Source organism: Petaurus breviceps, unplaced genomic scaffold (assembly GCF_028583685.1).
Source record: "Petaurus breviceps papuanus isolate PSGF00001 unplaced genomic scaffold, PetGlider_PUasm1.0 91041, whole genome shotgun sequence".
Lineage (NCBI taxonomy): Eukaryota > Metazoa > Chordata > Mammalia > Diprotodontia > Petauridae > Petaurus > Petaurus breviceps.
The window spans coordinates 43,197,534-43,215,572 of NW_027187400.1; the positions used below are offsets into that span (position 1 = coordinate 43,197,534).

At 59.7% G+C, this 18,039-nt stretch overlaps 3 protein-coding genes across 3 annotated transcripts; 1 reads left to right on the plus strand and 2 right to left on the minus strand.

Annotated features, from left to right (window-relative positions):
• Positions 1-372: 372 nt before the first annotated feature.
• On the plus strand, positions 373-3,526 carry CCDC97 (coiled-coil domain containing 97). Its single transcript, XM_069078322.1, has 5 exons — positions 373-506; positions 1,091-1,567; positions 2,556-2,822; positions 2,906-3,035; positions 3,131-3,526. The coding sequence occupies exons 1-5, from the start codon at positions 473-475 to the stop codon at positions 3,249-3,251; spliced, it is 1,029 nt and encodes a 342-aa protein (XP_068934423.1). The 5' UTR covers positions 373-472; the 3' UTR covers positions 3,252-3,526.
• Positions 3,527-6,064: 2,538 nt separating this feature from the next.
• On the minus strand, positions 6,065-9,754 carry TGFB1 (transforming growth factor beta 1). Its single transcript, XM_069078321.1, has 7 exons — positions 9,164-9,754; positions 7,762-7,910; positions 7,550-7,667; positions 7,197-7,274; positions 6,961-7,105; positions 6,494-6,647; positions 6,065-6,404 (listed from the first exon to the last, which is right to left on the minus strand). Exons 1-7 carry the CDS (start codon positions 9,507-9,509, stop codon positions 6,246-6,248), a joined length of 1,149 nt encoding a protein of 382 aa, XP_068934422.1. The 5' UTR covers positions 9,510-9,754; the 3' UTR covers positions 6,065-6,245.
• Positions 9,755-11,395: 1,641 nt separating this feature from the next.
• B9D2 (B9 domain containing 2) lies at positions 11,396-13,471 on the minus strand. The gene is made up of 4 exons (XM_069078327.1): positions 13,316-13,471; positions 12,674-12,871; positions 12,288-12,413; positions 11,396-11,954 (listed from the first exon to the last, which is right to left on the minus strand). The coding sequence occupies exons 2-4, from the start codon at positions 12,759-12,761 to the stop codon at positions 11,641-11,643; spliced, it is 528 nt and encodes a 175-aa protein (XP_068934428.1). The 5' UTR covers positions 12,762-12,871; positions 13,316-13,471; the 3' UTR covers positions 11,396-11,640.
• Positions 13,472-18,039: the final 4,568 nt, after the last annotated feature.

An 18,039-nucleotide genomic window follows, 5' to 3' on the forward strand; every position in this document is an offset into this window, starting at 1 on the left:
TGCCTGAGGCTTGGTACTTGTTATTAATAAGCAGGGAAGCCAACTCTCCAGGTCGACGTGACCTAGGAATGGCTAGTTCCTGAAATGCTAAGCCAAGAACACTCAGGGGTTATGGAACGGTCATAGCCGGGAGTTGAACTGAACCTATTTATTTGAGTGATCTTATTTAATTTAAAGGGAATCTTCAATTTCCATTTCAACAGGTGTGCCCAGCGGGGTGCGCCGCGCCCCGGGCACCGCCTAGCGGCCTCCGCAGGGAGCATCCTAAAAGGCTCGGCTCATTAAATCCTGCTCCTAGGGGCACAGGCTGCCCCCTTTCGCCTCTCGGCTCGGCTCAGGACTCGGCCTGGGGGCGGGCACTGTGCGGAACCAAGGGCCGGAAGCGCAGGCCGAGGTGGGGACAGTTTGAGCGCCGCACCCGGGGACGCCGGAAGCGGGCTGAGAGGCCTGATCGCGAGCAAGCGGACTCAGGATGGAGACCGAAGCGGCTCAGAGTCCCCGAGCAGGTGAGAACCGGGCGGGCGCTGCAGCGGGGTAGGGTACCAGGCCTCGGCGGCATCACCAGAAATGGCATCTCCCCTGCCCCCGGGACGCCTTCCCCTCCCCCTCCGTCCGAAGGCGTTTGTTGAGAAGCCACGCGAGACCAAAGCTGCGCTCGGGGAGCTTCCCTTCCCCCGCCCTCTTTGGCGCCTGCTGGTGGCGCTTGCGCACACAGACGGACAGGGCTCCGCTCTGGCGCCTGCGTACACGGACACACCTGCCCCGCGCTGCCGGCGCCTGCGCAGTTGGGTTCCCCTCCGTCCCGGTACCTGGCTGTTTCCTCTCGGTCTGGGCACCTGTCTTGTTCCCGCTCCGAGTCTTTGAGCCCCCCACGAAGGGCGGGGCAGTGGAGAGAGGGAGCAGATGGGGGGTAAGGAGGAGTTGGATCCGAAGCTCTTGGTTCACGTCTGAGCCGCAGCCCCCTACCCCCCACCCCACTCCATCGGTGGAAGGAGTGTGAGCGCGCGGAGGGCAGGCGGTGCCCAGGTGGTGGGCGGTGCCCAGGTGAGGGGCGGCCCCGCCCAGCGGGCGTGCTCACTCCCTATCCCAGCAGCCGCAGCAGCCCCCGAGCTCGGGCCAGGGCTGGGAGGGGGCGCCGTGCACTGGGGGGAGCCGAGCGGGGCGCAGCCCCCCGAGTCCCCCCAGAGCCGGGGCCCCGCCCAGGCCGAGGAGGAGGAGGAGGAGGAGGAGGGCGGCCAGGAGGAGCCCGGGGTCCGGGCCATGCTGCGCGCCGTGGCCGGCAGCCGCATCCCTGTGCAGAGCCAGCAGAAGGACGAGCCCGACTTCACAGAACGGGAGAAGGTGGCCATCCTGGGCCGCCTCTACCGCGACAAGCCCCTGGTCTTCCTGGAGAGGTTCCGCAGCAGCCTTCGCGAGGAGCACCTGGCCTGCTTCCAGCACCTGCGCGGGGACTACCGGGCCGACTTCTACTGCGCCGAGGTGCTGCGGGGGGGCGCCGGCCGGGACCGGGCCTCCCGAACCCGGCTCAGGAACAGGCGCTATGCAGCCCTGCAGGAGCTCATCCGGGGTACGGAGACCAGCAGCCGGGGCCGGGGGACCAGCCTGCAGACCGGGATGGGGACAAGGACAGACACATGCACACAGACAGTGGTGGGGACAGGGACATAGATTGGGATGGGGACAGGGACATGCACACAAACAGTGGGGACAGGGCCAGGGACATGCACACAGACGGTAGTGGGGACAGGGCCAGGCACAGAGACTGGGATGGGGACAGGGCCAGGGACATACATACAGACTGGGATGGGGACAGGACCAGGCACATAGATTGGGATGGGGACAGGGACATGCACACAGATAGTAGTGGGGACAGGGCCAGGCACAGAGACTGGGGTGGTGACAGGGCCAGGGACATAGATTGGGATGCAAACAAGGCCAGGACCGTGCACACAGACCCTGATGGGGACAGGGCCAGACACATAGATTGGGATTGGACCAGGAACAGGGACATTCACACAGACAGTGGTGGGGACAGGGCCAGACACATAGATTGGGAATGGGCCAGGGACTTGCACACAGACAGTGGTGGGGATGGGGACAAGGACATGCACACAGGCAGTGATGGGGACAAGGCCAGACATATAGACTGGGATGGGGACACAGCCAGGGACATGTAGATAGATGGGGGACAGGGACAGGGACACACAGGGATGGGGAAAGGGCCAGGGACATGCACACAGACAGGACCAAGTCCAGCGCCATGTCTGCAGACTAGGATGGGGACAGGGATGGCCTAAAAATGTAGCCAAGAATACAGGCTGGGACAAGCAGGAGATGTGACAGCTGTAAATGCTCAGGCCCCGGGCTCCTGCCCACAGAGAGGCCCCCTGTAGATGCGCATTCCCAGAACACCCAGACGTTGGGCACTGTGCGCCCCCCTCCTCTCTCCAGCTGGAAGGCCGAGGGTGTTGCCCAGAAGGACCCTGGGAATAGTGGGCCGGTGCGGGGAGAGGGAGGGAGGGCTGCCCACGGAGCTGGCCCGTGTCCTGCCCCAGGTGGGGAGTACTTCAGCGACGAGCAGATGCGGGCGCGGGACCCCCTGCTGTATGAGCAGTACATTGGACAGTACCTGAGCGAGGAGGAGCTGGCGGCCCGCTCCCCCGAGCCCCTGGCCCCAGATGGCTGCCCCCTGGCCGACCTGCTGCTCCAGTCCTACCAGGAGGGGCTGCTGCAGCGGAGGCTGCTGCAGCAGCAGGAGGAGGAGGACGCCTGTCTGGAGGAGGACGAAGAAGACGATGACGAGGCCCAGGACCAGGAGGAAAGTGAGAGGGGGCCTAGGGCGCGGGGAGCTCCGCGAGGACCCCCGGGGCAGCCCCGCCCACCCCCGGAACGGTCTGCCCCACAGGTTCGGGACCGGGCCAGGAGGAGGAGGCCTGGGTGCCCGACTCGGAGGAGAAGGTCATCCTGAGGGAGGAGTTCACCAGCAGGATGCACCAGCGCTTCCTGGACGGCAAGGACGGGGACTTCGATTACAGGTGAAGGGGGGGGGGGGGGGCGAGCAGGTGGCCTGGGTGAGGAGGGAGCGCGGGGCGGGGAGGCGGGACCCAAGCGCCCTCTGCCCCCGCTGCAGCAAGGTGGATGACAACCCAGACTTCGACAACCTGGACATTGTGGCTCGCGATGAGGAGGAGCGGTACTTCGATGAAGAGGAGCCGGGGGAGGCGCTGAGTGCGGGGCCAGATGAGGACTAGGGCCCAGGCGGCCTGCGCCCCCTGCCGGCCGCGGCCGGCCCCGCCTGTGGCCCCGCGGAGCCCCCGGGCTCTCTGTGACTCTTGCTCCGTGTCCCCCGAGCCGCCCAGCAGCCCCCTGTTCGCCGAGGCCGCCGGCGCCAGACTCTCGGCACAGACGGGCCCCGGAGCAGCGCAGTCTGCCCGGAGGCCGGCCCCGGCCGCAGCCCCGACTTTCCCTGCCTTCCCTTCCTCCTGCCCTGTTTACGCTCCCGAATACTTGCAGCCTGTTATCATGGGCCTGAGTCATCCTTCGCCTCCCCCCGCCTCTCCCCCGTGAGGGCCCGCGGCTGCCCGGGTGGGGGGCGCAGATGGCAGGCCAGCCCTGCCTAATGGGAGCCAGATGACCCTGGTGACTCAGCCGGGCGTGTGGGAACCCGGGCCTTCTGCCTTCCCAGGCCCCTGGCGCCCCCTCCCCCGGGCGGCCGGGGAAGCAGACCACCTAGCGGCCGCCCCCTCCCTTGCTCCCTTCCCAGCGGGGCTTTCCTGCTGAGTCACGGGGGGGGGGGGAAGCGGGGTGAGTAAGGACTGGGGAGACGGGCCCCACCCCTGCCCTGCCCGCGGGGCAGGGGCCGGACTCCCCCCAAGGCATCAGTGCACAGGCCAGGCCAGGTGAAGTCCCACAGCCACCGCCACGAGGAGAGAAGCCGTGCTCATCAGGGGCCGGGGGAAACTGAGGCCCGGAGGACGGAGCTCGGAGAGGTCGGCCCGGGCTGGCTGCCGGCAGAGGGTGTCAGTGCAGAGATGTGGGGACTTAGGGGGAGGCTCTCCGCAGACCCCCACCCCGCGGGGGGCTAGGGCTGGGGGGGGGGCGGGCCAGGGTGCCTCCTGTGACCAGGCCACCTTGCCTTCGTCGGTCTCCCCGTTATCTGCCTCTCCTCCCCCGCTCCAGCCCGGGTGACACCAGGTCAGGGGATGGCTGGTGACCCCAGAGGGGACCGCGGGGTCGCGGGGTCGGTCAGTCAGTCTGTGTCCCTCCCTGTGGGGGTTAAGGGGAGTGAGTCTGCGTCTGCGTCCTGGGCCAGGCCCTGTCTCGCCCACGGCTCTGGAGTCAGAGAAAATATTTGTGTTCCGGGGCTGCCCCCCGCCGCTCCCTCGGGGACCCAGCATCCCAGCCCTGGGGCGCTGCCTCCTCTCCCCAGCCGGGGAGAAAGAAGCTGGGGAGAGAATGAGTGTCTGGGGCCGGCGGGTGCCTCCCCAGGCCCCCGCTCCTCAGGATCCCCTCCCCAGGGTATGCACCGTGTAAACACACCAGGCCTGGGGATATTTATACAGTGGGCTGGGCTCTGTGCCAACGCCCACCGCAGCCCCTGCCCGCGGGCGCCCGCCTGCCACCGTGGCAAGCAGAGAGGCCCCGGGGAAGGGGGAAGGAGGGGTGGGCACACAAATGCACATCCCAAGCCACAGACAACACACAACACCAGCGGGAGGGAAAACACCCAAACTCCAAGACACAAATACACCCACTCGGATGTGAATTTGCACAGACTCGATTGAGACGCCCTGACCCCCCTAAAAACTCACACATGCTCCGAGGGAAGGAGACTGGGGGGCGGGGGGGGGCAGTGACAAGCCCTTGTTTGAGACAGGAAGGGTCCCTACCGCCCTCAGTTTCCTGCCCCTGTGGGGGCCGGACAGGAAGCCACGCCGGAACCCAGGCATGCCCCCCTTCACTTCCCTCCGGCCCCAGCCTCAGGGGAGGGACTTGGGCCTTTGGGGGAGCAACCACCTTTGTAGCCCTCCTCCTCTCTCCCCCACACACCCAGCCTCAAGCAACTTTAGGTTTGGGGCAGACGTGCCCTGACTTAGCCTGACCACCCAGCGGGGGCCCCTGGCAGGCACGAGCCAGGCATGGGGCAGGGCCCCGGGTGCGAAATGGGGAAGGAGGAGGGGCACTGGAGATGCCAGGGTGGCACACAAAGGGGTGGGGCTTCCCCCCACCCACCACCTCTCCAGAAAGGGGAAGGTGCTTAGCTACACAGTTTCTAGGCTGTGCTAAGCAGGGCGGGCACCCCTGAGGCCCAGCCCCCTCCTCTTGCCAGCTCACTGGGCATCCCTGGCCCAAGAGCTCAAGCCTGGGGGCAGAGGGAGCGGCTAGGAGGAAGACAGAGGCGTTCCCCTCCTATGTGTGTGTATGTACACAAATGAGAGACATCTGAAGGTCCACGCTCAGTCTGTCCAGCTCATTCTGTGGGCATCTGCCCAGTCTGATGTCCACTCTAGTCTATGCTTGGGCAGGGGAATCTGTGTCAGAGCTGGGAGGGCGCGGGTCTTTCATCTGTCTGAGTCTGCTTCTGCACCTTCCTGCCCAACCTCCACACTCAGCCCCTATCCCAACAAGTCCTGACACAGTTAGTTCCCCCCCCAGCCCCATCAGAAGTAGCTGGGGGAAGAAGGAGGAGCAAACTCCCAGAATCTTGGTCCTGAACTTTGGGAGACCCTACCCCCCCAGCCTGAACCCCTGGCTCATGCCCCCTGCACCAGCCCTCAGCCCCCACACTGGGGAGGAAGCATGAAAAGGAGTCCTGGGGGGAGGGGGCAGAGGGCACAGAGATGTGCAGAACAGGGACTTCAGGGAAAGATGGATGAGGGATAACAGAAAGCTGGAGACTGAGGAGGACAAAGAAAAGGAAGGATCTATGGTGAGAGAGGTGGGTTAAGGATGGAGAGAGACAGATAGGCAGAGGGAGACATGGAAAAAGGAAGACAGACAAGTGGAGACGTGCCCCCAGTTCCCCATCCCAAACAGCTCCCCCATGCCCTCAATCACACACAGATTCCAGTTTCTCTCTCCACCTTTAATCGGCCCCCAAGGGGTTGGGGTCCAGGTGGCCTTTAAATACCACACACACCCCAGGCCAGGTCCCTCTTTCCCCTCACATAAGGGGCCAGCTTGGGGAGGTGTGGGGGGAGGGGGCCGGGCCTGCCGGGGGGTCCCCGGGGATCAGGGCTAGGGTCTCAGCTGCACTTGCAGGAGCGGACAATCATGTTGGACAGCTGCTCCACCTTGGGCTTCCGCCCTACATAGTAAACGATGGGCAAAGGCTCCAGGGCCTGGGGCACACAGCAGGGGTTCACTGATGCCCCAGGGTTGTGCTGGTTATAGAGGGCCAGAACCTGCAAGGAGGGAGATGACAAAGCTGATGGACCAAGGGGCCCAGGCAGCTGTCTCCACCCTCAGCCCTTCCTCTTAGGCTGGGGCTCACCTTACTGTACTGGTTGTCCAGGCTCCAAATGTAGGGACAGGGCCCCAAGCAGAAGTTGGCATGATAGCCTTTGGGTTCATGGATCCACTTCCAGCCCAAGTCCTTACGAAAATCAATGTAGAGCTGACGAACACAACAGTTCTTCTCTGAGGAGCTAGAGGAAGGGGGAGAGTCCCAAGTGCTCAGAGGGAAAGGGGCTGTGGTCAAGGAGTTACAGAGGGTAGGAGAGGAACAGGGGAGGGAGGGGGCACCACAGGGGTCAGGAAGAGAGAGGGCTTCCAGCAGAGTAGAAGAACTGGAGAGAGATCAGAGGGTCAGGGGTTAGAGGATGGGAAGAAGAGAGGTGGTAGTAGGGACTGGGTGGCAGGGGGTCACAAGGGTTAGGGGAGGTGGAAGAAGCTAGAAGCATGTTCACAGTAGCTCTAGAGGGCTGGAGAAGAGGGAGCAAAATGGGGAGTCATCCTCACCTGAAGCAGTAGTCAGTGTCCAGGGCCCTGCGGTGCCTGGGGCTATGAAGGTTCTGTGCCCGCTCTAGGGGGGTGGCCATCAGCAGCAGGAAAGGCCGATTTTGGTTCTGAATAATTCCCATGTCCCCCCGGACGTTGTTCAAACCTGATCCAGGGAGGAGGCACAGGGTTGGGGGAGGGCTGGGTTATGACCCTAGAGAGCTGCACCCCCAAAGATGCCCAGATCAGGCACTCACCACTAATATCCATATGAAGCTGGGTATCTTTCTGGTCACAAGAGCAGTGGGCGCTGAGGCGGAAGGTCTCGGTCTTTTCTGAGAGCCCCAAGAAGAGAGAGAAGTGAGGCAGGGGGTGGGCAGGGTCCCAGGGGACACCATGGGTTCCTAACCTGAGGCCACTGAGTCCCAGACCCAGGAAAATGGGCTGTCAAGGGATTACAGGGAATATCTGTAACTCCATTCTCCTAGTAAAAATGAATTAATGCCTATCTTATGTATATGCGAGCATGCATGATAATCTCGGGACTTCATTTCCTTTCATGGATGGGACTGCCAGAGCATCCACCTCCCTCTGCCTTTCCCAACCTCACCTTTGCTACTCAACCACTGGAATACCACACTGGTAACATCAAAGGACAGCCACTCCACGGTCTGGCTGGGCCGGACCCGCTGGCTGGTCAGGTAGCGCCAGGAACCATTGCCAAATTTCTTGGGGGAGGATGAAGGGCAGTGAGGGGGCCGCCTCGGAGGGGGCCTCCCCACGGGCCCTGCCAGCCCCCCAGTCCCAGCAGCCTGGGCTCACCTGATAGAGTTCCACGTGCTGCTCCACTGCTGACTTGATCTTCAGCATTCGGAGCTCTGCCCGAGACAGCAGAGCTGGGTCGGCTACAGCTTCCTGGAGCTCGGAGGTGTTGAAGTGGAAATAAACACTGTGGGGGATCTTCTCAGCATCTGGGGGGCAGACAGGGAGAGCAATCAGGGAAGACAGTGTTCCACAGCCTTAGCCAAAGCATCTCTGGGCCGGGGCCTGCCTGCCTGCCTCATTAGAGAGATGTAGGGGAAGCCCAAGGAAAGATGGTGGAGGCTGGGAGCCTGAAAAGCTGTCTTTAGATGGGAGGCCCCTTCTCCTCCCCCCCACCCCCCAGGCCCTCCAAACAACTCTTTCTGTGGCTGAGCCAATTCAGAAACCACAGAGCCAGTCCCTGGGTGGCCTGAACCCCAGGGAGACCAAGGGACCAGAATGTAGGAGGAGAGAGTTGGAGGACTAGGGGCCAATAGGAACGTAGATTTAGAGGTGGATGATGGGACATGGAGATTATCTAGTACAACTCTCGTTTTACAATCAAGGAAACTGAGGAGGTCTAGAGAATTAAGTGACTTGCCCAAAGTAACTTGGGTAGGGAGAAAGTGCAAAAACCTGGGCCTCCTCTGCCTCCAAATGCAGGGCTACTCTGCTTGGGAAGGGAGTGATGGGGAGAGCAAACAGAAAGCTGGATGGCGGAGGAGAGAAAGGGAACGGGATGCAAAGGGGGAGCAAAGTACAGAGGAACAAGGCTGCGGGAGAAGAGACAAAGGGCCAGACAATTCAGGAGCAGGAAAGGATTATCCTGTCTCCCCACCCCTAATATGTGGAAGAATTTTGATTCGAACTCAAATCTTCCCAGTCCAAACTCAGGGTTCTTTCTGAGGAAGCTGAAGAAGAGATGGAGAAGCCAGGGTGCAGAGGAGACGGGAGACCTGGCTGTCCTCCAGCAAAAGTCCCCAGGCCTGAGGGAGAAAGTGAGAAGCCCTCCCCAGAGCCGGGGATCGACGTCCGCCCGGACTCCCCAGGCCCGGGTTTCCAGGAGGGGCCGGCATCCGAAAAGGCTGGGCCAAAAGCGGGCAACCAGGGCTAGAACCTGTCTCGGCTCGCCCTCCTTCCCGGAGGCTCCAGCGGCTGATTCCCTGCCCCGGGGCCACTGGCGAGAGGGAGGGACAGGGGCTGGACTCCGGGGTTTCCCGGCCGGCAGAGGGACGCCCCGCCCCCGGCGTGTGGCCGCCCTCGTGGGTCTGGCCGGGGCTCCCCCGTCGGCCCGAGCGTGTCTGTGTCTTGCTCCCCAGTGCCCCCCTCCTCTCCCGAGAGCAGCCCTCGCTCGGCCCTTCCGAAGGTGCCTGGACCCTCCCGCGGGCCCCCCCCCCGTGCCCTCCCTCCCCCGAGGGCTCACCCGGATTCTGGGGCAGCATGAGGACCCGGGTGACCTCCTTGGCGTAGTAGTCGGTCTCGGCCTCGGGCCCCGGCTCAGCCACGCGGTCCCGGGTACTGTTGTAGAGGGCGAGCACGGCGTCGGGCAGCGGGCCCGGGGGCACGTCGCCCTGGGCTGGTGGGCTGTCCAGCCGCAACTTGGACAGGATCTGCCCGCGGATGGCCTCGATGCGCCGCCGCTTCACCAGCTCCATGTCCAAGGTCTTGCAGGTGGACATGGCCACGGCCGGGCGCGGCGGGGCCAGCAGGAGAGCCAGCAGCGGCACCAGGGCAGCCGCCGCTGCCGCCCGCAGCCCCGAGGGCGGCATGGAGGAAGAGACACGCTGCGGCGACGCTGGCCTCGGGCCGGCGGTGGGGAAGAGGAACTAGCCCGGGAGGGCTCGGGGTCCCCGAGGGGGGAAAGCTGGGCTCTTCGGGGAGGGTGCCTGAGACGGAGGGGGAGATGTAACCACCGGAGCGCGGGGGGCGAGAACTTGGAAGGGGAGCGCGCTGGGTGCCGGCTGGCCCCGACTGCCCGCAGGGCGAAAGGTCCTCTATTCGGGGAGGGGGGGAGGCTTCCTGGGGGGCGGCTGGGGGCGAGGGACCCGAGGTCCCGAAGGGAGGCGGGAGCGGGCGGCTGGAACCGGAGTGTCCAGGGCGCGGTGGCCCTGGCTCCCGGGGGCAGGCAGGGCGCGCTCCGGCTCGGCCGGTGAGAAAGTCTCAACTTCTGGGCAACAAGTCCCGTCCCTCCTCCTCCTCCTCCTCCCCCTCCTCCCCTCCTCCCGGCGGCGGCGGCGGCGGCGGCGGCGGCTCCTGCGGCTGCTCTGGAGACAGCGGCTCCTGGGCCCCCGGCTCCTCCTCGTCCTTCCTCCTTCCTCCCGCTGGGGCCGGCGACCCGGGCCCCGCTAGAGCCGGGGGGGTCCCGGCCGGCCCCAGGGGCCCCGCATGGGCCGGGGCGGGGCTGGGCTGCGAGGCGGCGGCGGCGCTTCGGGGCGAGACGGGGCGGGGGGCGCCCCCCGGGAACGGGGCTTCGGCTCGGGGGTGTCGGAGGGCAGGGGCAGGGGGCGGGCGGCGGCTCCGGCGGGGCAGCCGGGTTCGGGCTTCGGAGCTTTTTGAAGCGGCTGCGGCCCCACCCAGGAAGCGCGCGCGGGGGCCGGGGAGGAAAGGCGGGGGGAAGGAGGGGAAGGAGGGAGGGAGGGAAGCGCGGCTCCCCCCCACCACCAGCCGCCCGGAGGCCGGGGGATGGCGCCCCGCCCCCGGGACCCGGGCGTCCTCGCTCCCCACCCCATGCCGGCAATGGGGGGCGGGGTGGGAATAGCGGGCTGGGCTAGGGGCTCCCCCCCGCCCGGGCGTCTGCCCAGGCCCCGGCCGCAATGGGGAGGGGCCGCCAAGCGCCGGGAGAACTCAGCCGGGGCTCTCCCAGCGCCAGGGCAGCGGGGCGCGCGGACTCGGCCTCCCCGGACTGGGGGTCCCCCCCCTTACGCGCGGCGGGTGCTGCCCCTGACCCGCCCTGGTCCGGCTCTCCCCGTTACAGCGCTTTCAGACCCCGGGACGGGCTCAGCCTCCGTTCCGGGGTCACTTATAGGAAGGGGTCGGGAGGAAGAGATCGGGGGAGATGTGCCAGTGACGGGGGTGGGATGGCTGGCTTCTGGGGAGATAAGGGCCTGGAGGCCTCATCTCCTGCGGCCACCAGACCGAGGATGCGCCGAGGGAAGGGAGCAGGTCTCATTTCAGCGCGAGGTCCCAGCCTGGAGCACAGGCTGCACCGGGGAAGCCGCTGTAGAGAAAGGATGGGAGGAAGGGGAGAGGAAAAGGAAGAGAAAACAGCGGAGACTGGGGGGGTGGAGGGGAAAGGGTAGCTGAAAAGCCAGAGCGGCCCCAGCGAGGGAGCAGAGGCCACAGGGGGTCCAGATGCACGGAGAAGGAAGACGGAGGCCAGGAAGTGGGCCTAAGGAAGAGGGCCCCAACAGTGGCTGGGCCCCTGCTCCTGCAGGCAGGCTCCTTCCACTTTAGGGACCTCGGTGTCCCCATTTCCCAAAGAGTGGAATCAGCCAGATGGCACCTAGGGTCTCTGAGGCTGCGTTTAACACACACATTCTGGGGTTCAGTCACTCAACACGGGGATCCCTGGGCTCAGTTCCCCCCTCTGGAGAGCCAAGGGGTTGGACTCCAGGGTCTCACCATAGGAGAGAGATAGAGATGAGATGTTTGGACTCTGGAGAAATCTTGTATATATATTCATATATTTCTTTCCATGAGATCACTCGCCCCCATTGGCATGGATGCCCCTGGAGAGCAAGGCTTTTTCTTGGTACCCCCCAAGGCTTCCTTAGGGCAGTTCCTGGCACATAATAAAAGCTCTGTAAGAGTTTGATTGATTGCAGAGGGCAGGAGCCCGGGGACAGACAGAAAAGGGGGGGGGGAGATGGGGAACTGGGGGCTGGGAGCTGGCCAAGGTGTTCAGCACTCAACCCCATATCGGGAAAAGTTTCTCAGGATCAGGGCCAGCTCCAGGTGCACGGTGCCCTCCGCCGCTGTGTGGAGCCGGTAGCGGTCAGCCCCGCTGTAGACCACATCACTGTGCAGAAGCTGGGGCCCACCGCCCACGAAGGCCCGCGCCAGCTGCTCTCGCCAGTCACCCAAGGGGCGCCATGTCACACAGTCGAGGCTGTGGGCCCCAGGGCTGCTGGGAATGTGGGAGAAGCCATAGCCAGACAACTGGCAGCGGCCAAAGCTGTCCTGAGACCACACCTGCAGGTGGAGCCGAGGCCAGCCTGGGAAAAGAGATGGGACTGCCTCAGCCTACCCATCTTCCCAAGTCTGGGGCTCCTGTAGCCACCCCAGGGGTCTGCCCCAGTCCCCAAGGCCCTTCTCCTGCCAACCACTGCTGCCCACACTCAGACCAGGAGAACCCAGAAATGACACTCTGTCAAGCCTAATAAACAACACAGACTGTCTATGGGTCTCTTGTCTCCTCCCTCCCCGTCTTGGGTGCCCAAGTGGGGTTCCCCAAACCCAGAGTCCAGCCTTGGGCTCCCTCTAAGCCTCTTCTCCCCCTGCTGTTCCTTCTCTGCTCACTTACTAGAAAGCCTGGGCCCTGCCCTTACCCTGTAGGCCTTTGGTGGCAAAATGCAGGTCAATTGGGTGAGACCAGTAGGCCATGTTGCCCAGCTGAGGGGTGTCCACTTGCGTCTGGCCCTCCCGAACACCAGAAAGCAGTTTCCATGCTCCTCCTGCCAATCGGGGAAGGAAAGGGCACTGAGGGGGTTCTGCGGGGTTGGAGGGAGGTGCCACCATAGAGGAGAGGGGGTATCTGGGCCTCTTTGGAGCTGAAGGCTCTCCCATGCGGGGACAGCTGGGGGCAGGTCCTGAAGCATCAGGGGGATGTCAGGACTTCGTCCGTGGGTCCCACACTCTCTCCAGCTGTGTGGACCAGGAAGGTCAAGGAGGGTCAAGTTCCCTACTAGGAGTAGGGTTGTGCCCACACACTCACCAGTGTGGATGCCCCACTTGCAGAAGAGGCTGCTCTCGGAGAAGCCCGTTGCCCCAATTATCTGCCCAATTACATGGACCTCCGCCATGGCCCCACGGAGAGAAGAGAAATGTCGTTAAAAGCCCAGGAACGCCTGGAGTTCAGCAGTCACCAAACGGCCGCCTGGACTGAGACATAGCTCTGGGCCTGTTTCCTCATCTGTAAAATGGGCACAGCATGGTCTAGCTCAGTGGCCCGAGTACCAGACTTGAGGATCTGAGTTCAAATCCAACTTTAGACCCTTACTAGCTGGGTGGCCTTGGGCAAGTCACAACCTCTGTTTGCCTCAGTTTCTTCCAGGGGTGCTGTGAAGTTCAATGAGCTAATATCTATCTGTAAAGCACTTTGCACTAGCATCTTCAGAATCGATAGCCCTGCCCACCCCCAGGGCCCTTCCCCTGGGTGACTCTAGCCCCGCCCCTTGGCGCCTCTAGCCCCGCCCCCGACTTCCAAGTAGACATGCGCAGTATCCCTGAAGCAAAGCAAAATGCTCATGACTCCAGGCCCCACGCAGGCGCCGTTTCTCTGGAAGCACAACCGCACAGGGATACGTCCCCGCGTCTCTCGGCGCGCGGCCCCCCGCCTCCCCTGCCCCTAATTTACCCGAGAAACCTGAAGACTTCGGACCCGTCGGCAGGCTGGACGGCTTCCGGTGCCTGCTCCGGCCGTTGCTCTGGCAACAGGAGCTCGCCGTCTTCCCTCCGCAATACTCGTGCACTCCCTCGCGTCGCTGATTGGTCGTTGGAGAGGAAGTGGGGCGGGACCAGTAGGTATCTCCCGCCTTCCCCTCGCGCCTGCCTTGCACGTCGCTGATTGGATCTCAGATAGAATGGGATGGGGCGATAATGAAAGAGCTCCCTTTCCCTTTGTGTGTGCCCGCCCAGCACACTGCTGATTGGTCCTGCAGGAAGGAGATGGAACAGGACTAATGTTTTCTCCCTTCCAAGATTCCTTGCGTCAGCCCCATTGTTTGGCGCTGATTGGTCTGTGACTAAGGAGCTGGGGCGGAACGATGTCTAGCAGGGTGGGGGTGGAATAGAGTAGCCCCGTGCCATGCTAGGTGTGGCAGGTGGGCATTAGTGGGCGGCCATATTGAGTGTGTAACTCGGCTTTATTCCATTTTCTTATTACAAATAAACAGGAAGAAAACCCGAGCCTGTCACTCTTAGTAAAACCATTTTATGCCCACATAGCACCTGTCGGCGTTACTGGAAACCGCCTTCTTCTCGATGTAGCCATCACCCAGCCCGAGCCCAGAAATCCAATGCATTTCAAACCGAATGTATTCAGTACCAACTGGGTTCCTCTTGTAATGCTCAGTGCCTGTGGACCTGAGTTGCCAGCCGTTAGGGCTACAAGGTCAAAAATAAAGCAATCAATCCCCTAAACGGTGTTTGGCTGAAGAATACAAGAACAGATTACTAAAAAAAAAAAAAAACCCATTAGCATGCATTTATTAAGTGCCTACTGTGTTCCAGGCAGTGAGAAAGGCACTAGTGTTAAAAGGACAAAAATGAAGCATGAAACCAGGATCAGAGGCTTCTAACAGGTAGCTTGCCTTCAAGGACATTGCACTCTGCTGAGGGATTACATGTGCACAGACAGATAATATAGGTGGATGGATGGATGGATGGATGGATGGATGGATGGATGGATGGATGGATGGATGGATGGGTGAATGGATGGATGGGTGGTTGGATGAGTGGATGAGTGGATGGATGGGGGAGTGGAGGGGGTGGATGGATGCATGAATTGATATATTGAGGGTGAGAGATAAATATGGATGGATAGATAGATATGAATGGATGGATAGAGATAGATCATAAATATAGATGTGGATGGATGGATAGATTAAAAAGAGAGGTGATGTCAATAGATAGATATGTAGGTGCGGATGAATAAATTAGAGATGGATGGATGGATGATATCTATAGATAAAGGTGGGTGGGTGGATCAATTAGATATATAGAGGAGGTAATGTCGATAGAAAGATAAATAAATACGTGGGTGTGAATGGATAAATAAATTAGATAGTTATGTCATCTCTGTCTGAAGCAGCTTGTTTCAGCCTATACCTGTTGTTTTCCTACAATATCTTCAATCTTTTAATGCTAGAATGGCCTCTGGGCATTTAATTGAAAGGGAGTTGCCTTAGACGATCTAGTGTCACACCATGTAGGGACTTTTGAAAAGGTCATGATGCTTGGCCTGGAGAACAAGAGGCCCAAGAGTCCAGCAAAGAAGGAAGGAAGAGATGACACTTGTTAGAGAAAGAAGGGACGATGGTGGAAGAATAAGTGACTGGAGAAGCCTGACGAGCTTCCCGAGGAGATGATCCAACTACTTTGCTGGATAACAGGTAGAGATCATTTGACCCTGAATCACCTGGGATGGGATGAAAGTGACTTGCTTCTCCCTTTCCCTCATGTTAAAACCAATTCCCCTGACACGAGAGAAGGATGAAGAAAAGGAGACTTCATACTTGCTTTCCTATAGTTCTCATTCCATGGGGTGGCTAGGTGAAGCAGTGAATAGAGCACCAGCCCTGGAGTCAGGAGGACCTGAGTTCAAATCCAGCCTCAGACAGTTAACACTTTACTAGCCATGTGACCTTGGGCAAGTCACTTAATCCCAATTGCCCTTCCAAACAGCAAAAAATAAAATTAAATATACATATATATAATTCTCATTACATACCTTTCACTTTTAAGTTTATATTATGCAAAGTCCTTTTATCTATACACGAGTTGAATAATCCCTTGAAGATGCTGCTGCTATGATGAAGATGCTAAGAGCCCATGGATGTGGGCTCTAGGATGGAAGCATTCATAGTTTTTGCCCAGAAAGACCCCCCTGGAGGGATGCTGGAAGATGGACACTGGCTCAAAGCAGGGACCAGGCAAGGCTCTCCCAATGCCTGAAGAGAGTCCAGCTGAGCCGGGGCAGCTGGGCGGAGCTGGCTCAGTTCCCAGTGGGCCCATTTCCACTGCAGATGGCGGTGGAGTCATGCACAATTACTCCAGCTCTTAGCCTAGGTTTTTGGGTGCCACCTGGTGGTTGACTCGGATATAACACCCAAAGTAACTTCAAGCTACACCTGCCTTGGTGCTGGGATGGAAGAAAAAGTTTCCCTTTACATATAAAAAGGAAACGGTGTGTGGGGTGGCTTTCTGGGAAGGGGGAAGGCAGTAAATGCTGGGGGAAATATTGGTAATGTAAAAAAAAGCAAAAATTTAAAAAAATTTTTTTTGCTTTTTGGAAGGAAGGCAGGGCAACGGGGGTTAAGTGACTTGCCCAAGGTCACAAGGCTACTAAGTGTTAAGTGTCTGAGGTCGGACTTGAACTCAGGTCCTCCTGACTCCAGGGCTGGTGTTCTATTTACTGCGCCACCTAGTCTCCCCCAAAAAAAACTTTTAAGAGGGAAATTTCGGGGCGTGGGCCAAGCCTCGATACAAGTAGGGGACTCAGTGAGGCAGAGGGCAGGGAGGGATGCATAACGATTCTTTTTTTTTTCTTTTTGGAGGGGGGGAAAAGCAGGGCAATTGGGGCTAAGTGATTTGCCCAAGGTCACAAGGCTGGTAAGTGTGTCAAGTGTTCGAGGCCAAATTTGAACGTAGGTCCTTCTGACTTAAGGGCCGGTGCTCTATTCACTGCACAACCTAGCCCCTCTCTTGGCTGGAAAGTAGAATGAAAAAGAGTAAAGGGGAGTGAGTGTGGAAGGGCAGACAGGATGCAGTTTGTGAATGCCAGGCTGGGAGAGAAGGCACAGCGGCTGTCATGTAGCAGAAAGATTGGAGGTGTTCTCTTTGGTCTGGGGTAACAGGAAGAGAGGGAATAGGCATTTATAGAGGCCTACTGTGTGCCAGGCATGGCACTAAGCCCTTCAGAAATACTGTCTCACTTGATCCTCACAATAACTTCGTGAGAAAGGGGCCGTTATCTTCCTCACTTTACAGCTGGGGAAACTGAGGCAGGTAGAGGTTAAGGTGCTTGCTCAGGATCACACAGCCAGCAAGCATCTGAACTCGGATTTGAACTCAGGGCCTCTTGCCTCTAGGCTCAGGACTCCACCTACGGAGCTTCCTGAGCTCGAAGCCTAAAGTAAGAGATGGAGCAGCAAAAAGGCAAAGCAAGTCGAGGCTCGTTGTCAGGACGAACTCCCGGTAATTAGAAGCATCCAAGAGTGAGATCGGCTTCCTGAGGAGAGGCGGATTCCCTCTCAGACACTGGATGACCAATGGTCAAGTATGTTATGATGGAAGGTGGCGGCGACAAATCATTCTGCCTGGATTGTCTCAGGAAGATTCTGAAGATCCCCGGTGGGCTAAGGCACCAGACCCTGAGGTCCTTACTCAGCTGAAACACCAGCTGAACAGTTCAGACTCTGCTTCGGAGGGCACAACTCAGACGGGCTGGCCACGTCGTTCAAATGCCAGGGACTTTGATGGAGAACTCACACAGGGCAATCATTCACAAGGCGGTCAGAAGAAGTGATACAAGGACACTCTCAAGGTCTCTCTGAAGAACTTTGGATTCGAATGTGAGACGTGGGAGACACTGGCGCAGGACCGCCCAGCATGGCGTGCCCGCTAGGTGGCGCCACAGTACACAAAGCACCAGCCCTGGAGTCAGGAAGGCCTGAGTTCAAATGTGACTTCAGATACTTTCTAACTGCATGACCCTGGGAAAGTTACTTAACCCCATCTGCCTCCGTTTCCTCATCTGTCAAATGATCTGGAGAAGGAACTGGCAGTTACTCCAGCATCTTTGCCAAGAGAACCCTAACCGGGGTTACTAGAGTCAGCCGCAAACGAAAGATAATCAAACAACATTATAACAAGGGTTATAATGGGTTTTCCTTTCTGGTATGGGTTAGAGCCACAAGTGTCTGACACTCAACTCTAAATTCTCTATTTTGAGTTTATATTTTAACTGAAAGATAGGAATGTTCTGGTGAATATTTAACAACCATCTCTCTTGGAAAATATACAACAAGACACACTTTTAAGTTTAATGGCATCTCCTCCATCACTGTCTTAAGTCTAGACAATCAACCAAGCAATAAATGTATCAAGCCTAGGTTTGTAACACTTTCAGTTTTATGTAAATTTTCACCCAAAAAAATTTAACAATTGGCTCCTGAGATCCTGCTCTGGTGGGCTTCTGTACCCACTGCAGAGGGACCATAAGGAGCCCCTGAAGGTTCTTAAGCAGAGGAGTAAAAGAGTGAGACCACAGAAGACGACTTTGGCAGCTACATCAAGGATGGATGGGAGGCTGGACCATAAGCAGGGAGTCCAGCTAGGAAGGTGTTGCAGTAGCACAAG

What these genes read in the sequence shown, in the direction of transcription:
- TGFB1 (XM_069078321.1), bottom strand. Translation starts at nt 9,509, where the DNA reads ATGCCGCCCTCGGGGCTGCGGGCGGCAGCGGCGGCTGCCCTGGTGCCG. An exon ending in AGCACGTGGAACTCTATCAG is followed by an intron (nt 7,668 to 7,761) that starts GTGAGCCCAGGC and finishes TCCTCCCCCAAG; the next exon opens with AAATTTGGCAATGGTTCCTG. An exon ending in TGGACAACCAGTACAGTAAG is followed by an intron (nt 6,405 to 6,493) that starts GTGAGCCCCAGC and finishes CCCTCCTTGCAG; the next exon opens with GTTCTGGCCCTCTATAACCA.
- B9D2 (XM_069078327.1), bottom strand. Translation starts at nt 12,761, where the DNA reads ATGGCGGAGGTCCATGTAATTGGGCAGATAATTGGGGCAACGGGCTTC. An exon ending in CAAGTGGGGCATCCACACTG is followed by an intron (nt 12,414 to 12,673) that starts GTGAGTGTGTGG and finishes CCCGATTGGCAG; the next exon opens with GAGGAGCATGGAAACTGCTT. An exon ending in TGCCACCAAAGGCCTACAGG is followed by an intron (nt 11,955 to 12,287) that starts GTAAGGGCAGGG and finishes CTCTTTTCCCAG; the next exon opens with GCTGGCCTCGGCTCCACCTG.
- CCDC97 (XM_069078322.1), top strand. Translation starts at nt 473, where the DNA reads ATGGAGACCGAAGCGGCTCAGAGTCCCCGAGCAG. An exon ending in GGCTCAGAGTCCCCGAGCAG is followed by an intron (nt 507 to 1,090) that starts GTGAGAACCGGG and finishes TCCCTATCCCAG; the next exon opens with CAGCCGCAGCAGCCCCCGAG. An exon ending in GACGGGGACTTCGATTACAG is followed by an intron (nt 3,036 to 3,130) that starts GTGAAGGGGGGG and finishes CCCCCGCTGCAG; the next exon opens with CAAGGTGGATGACAACCCAG.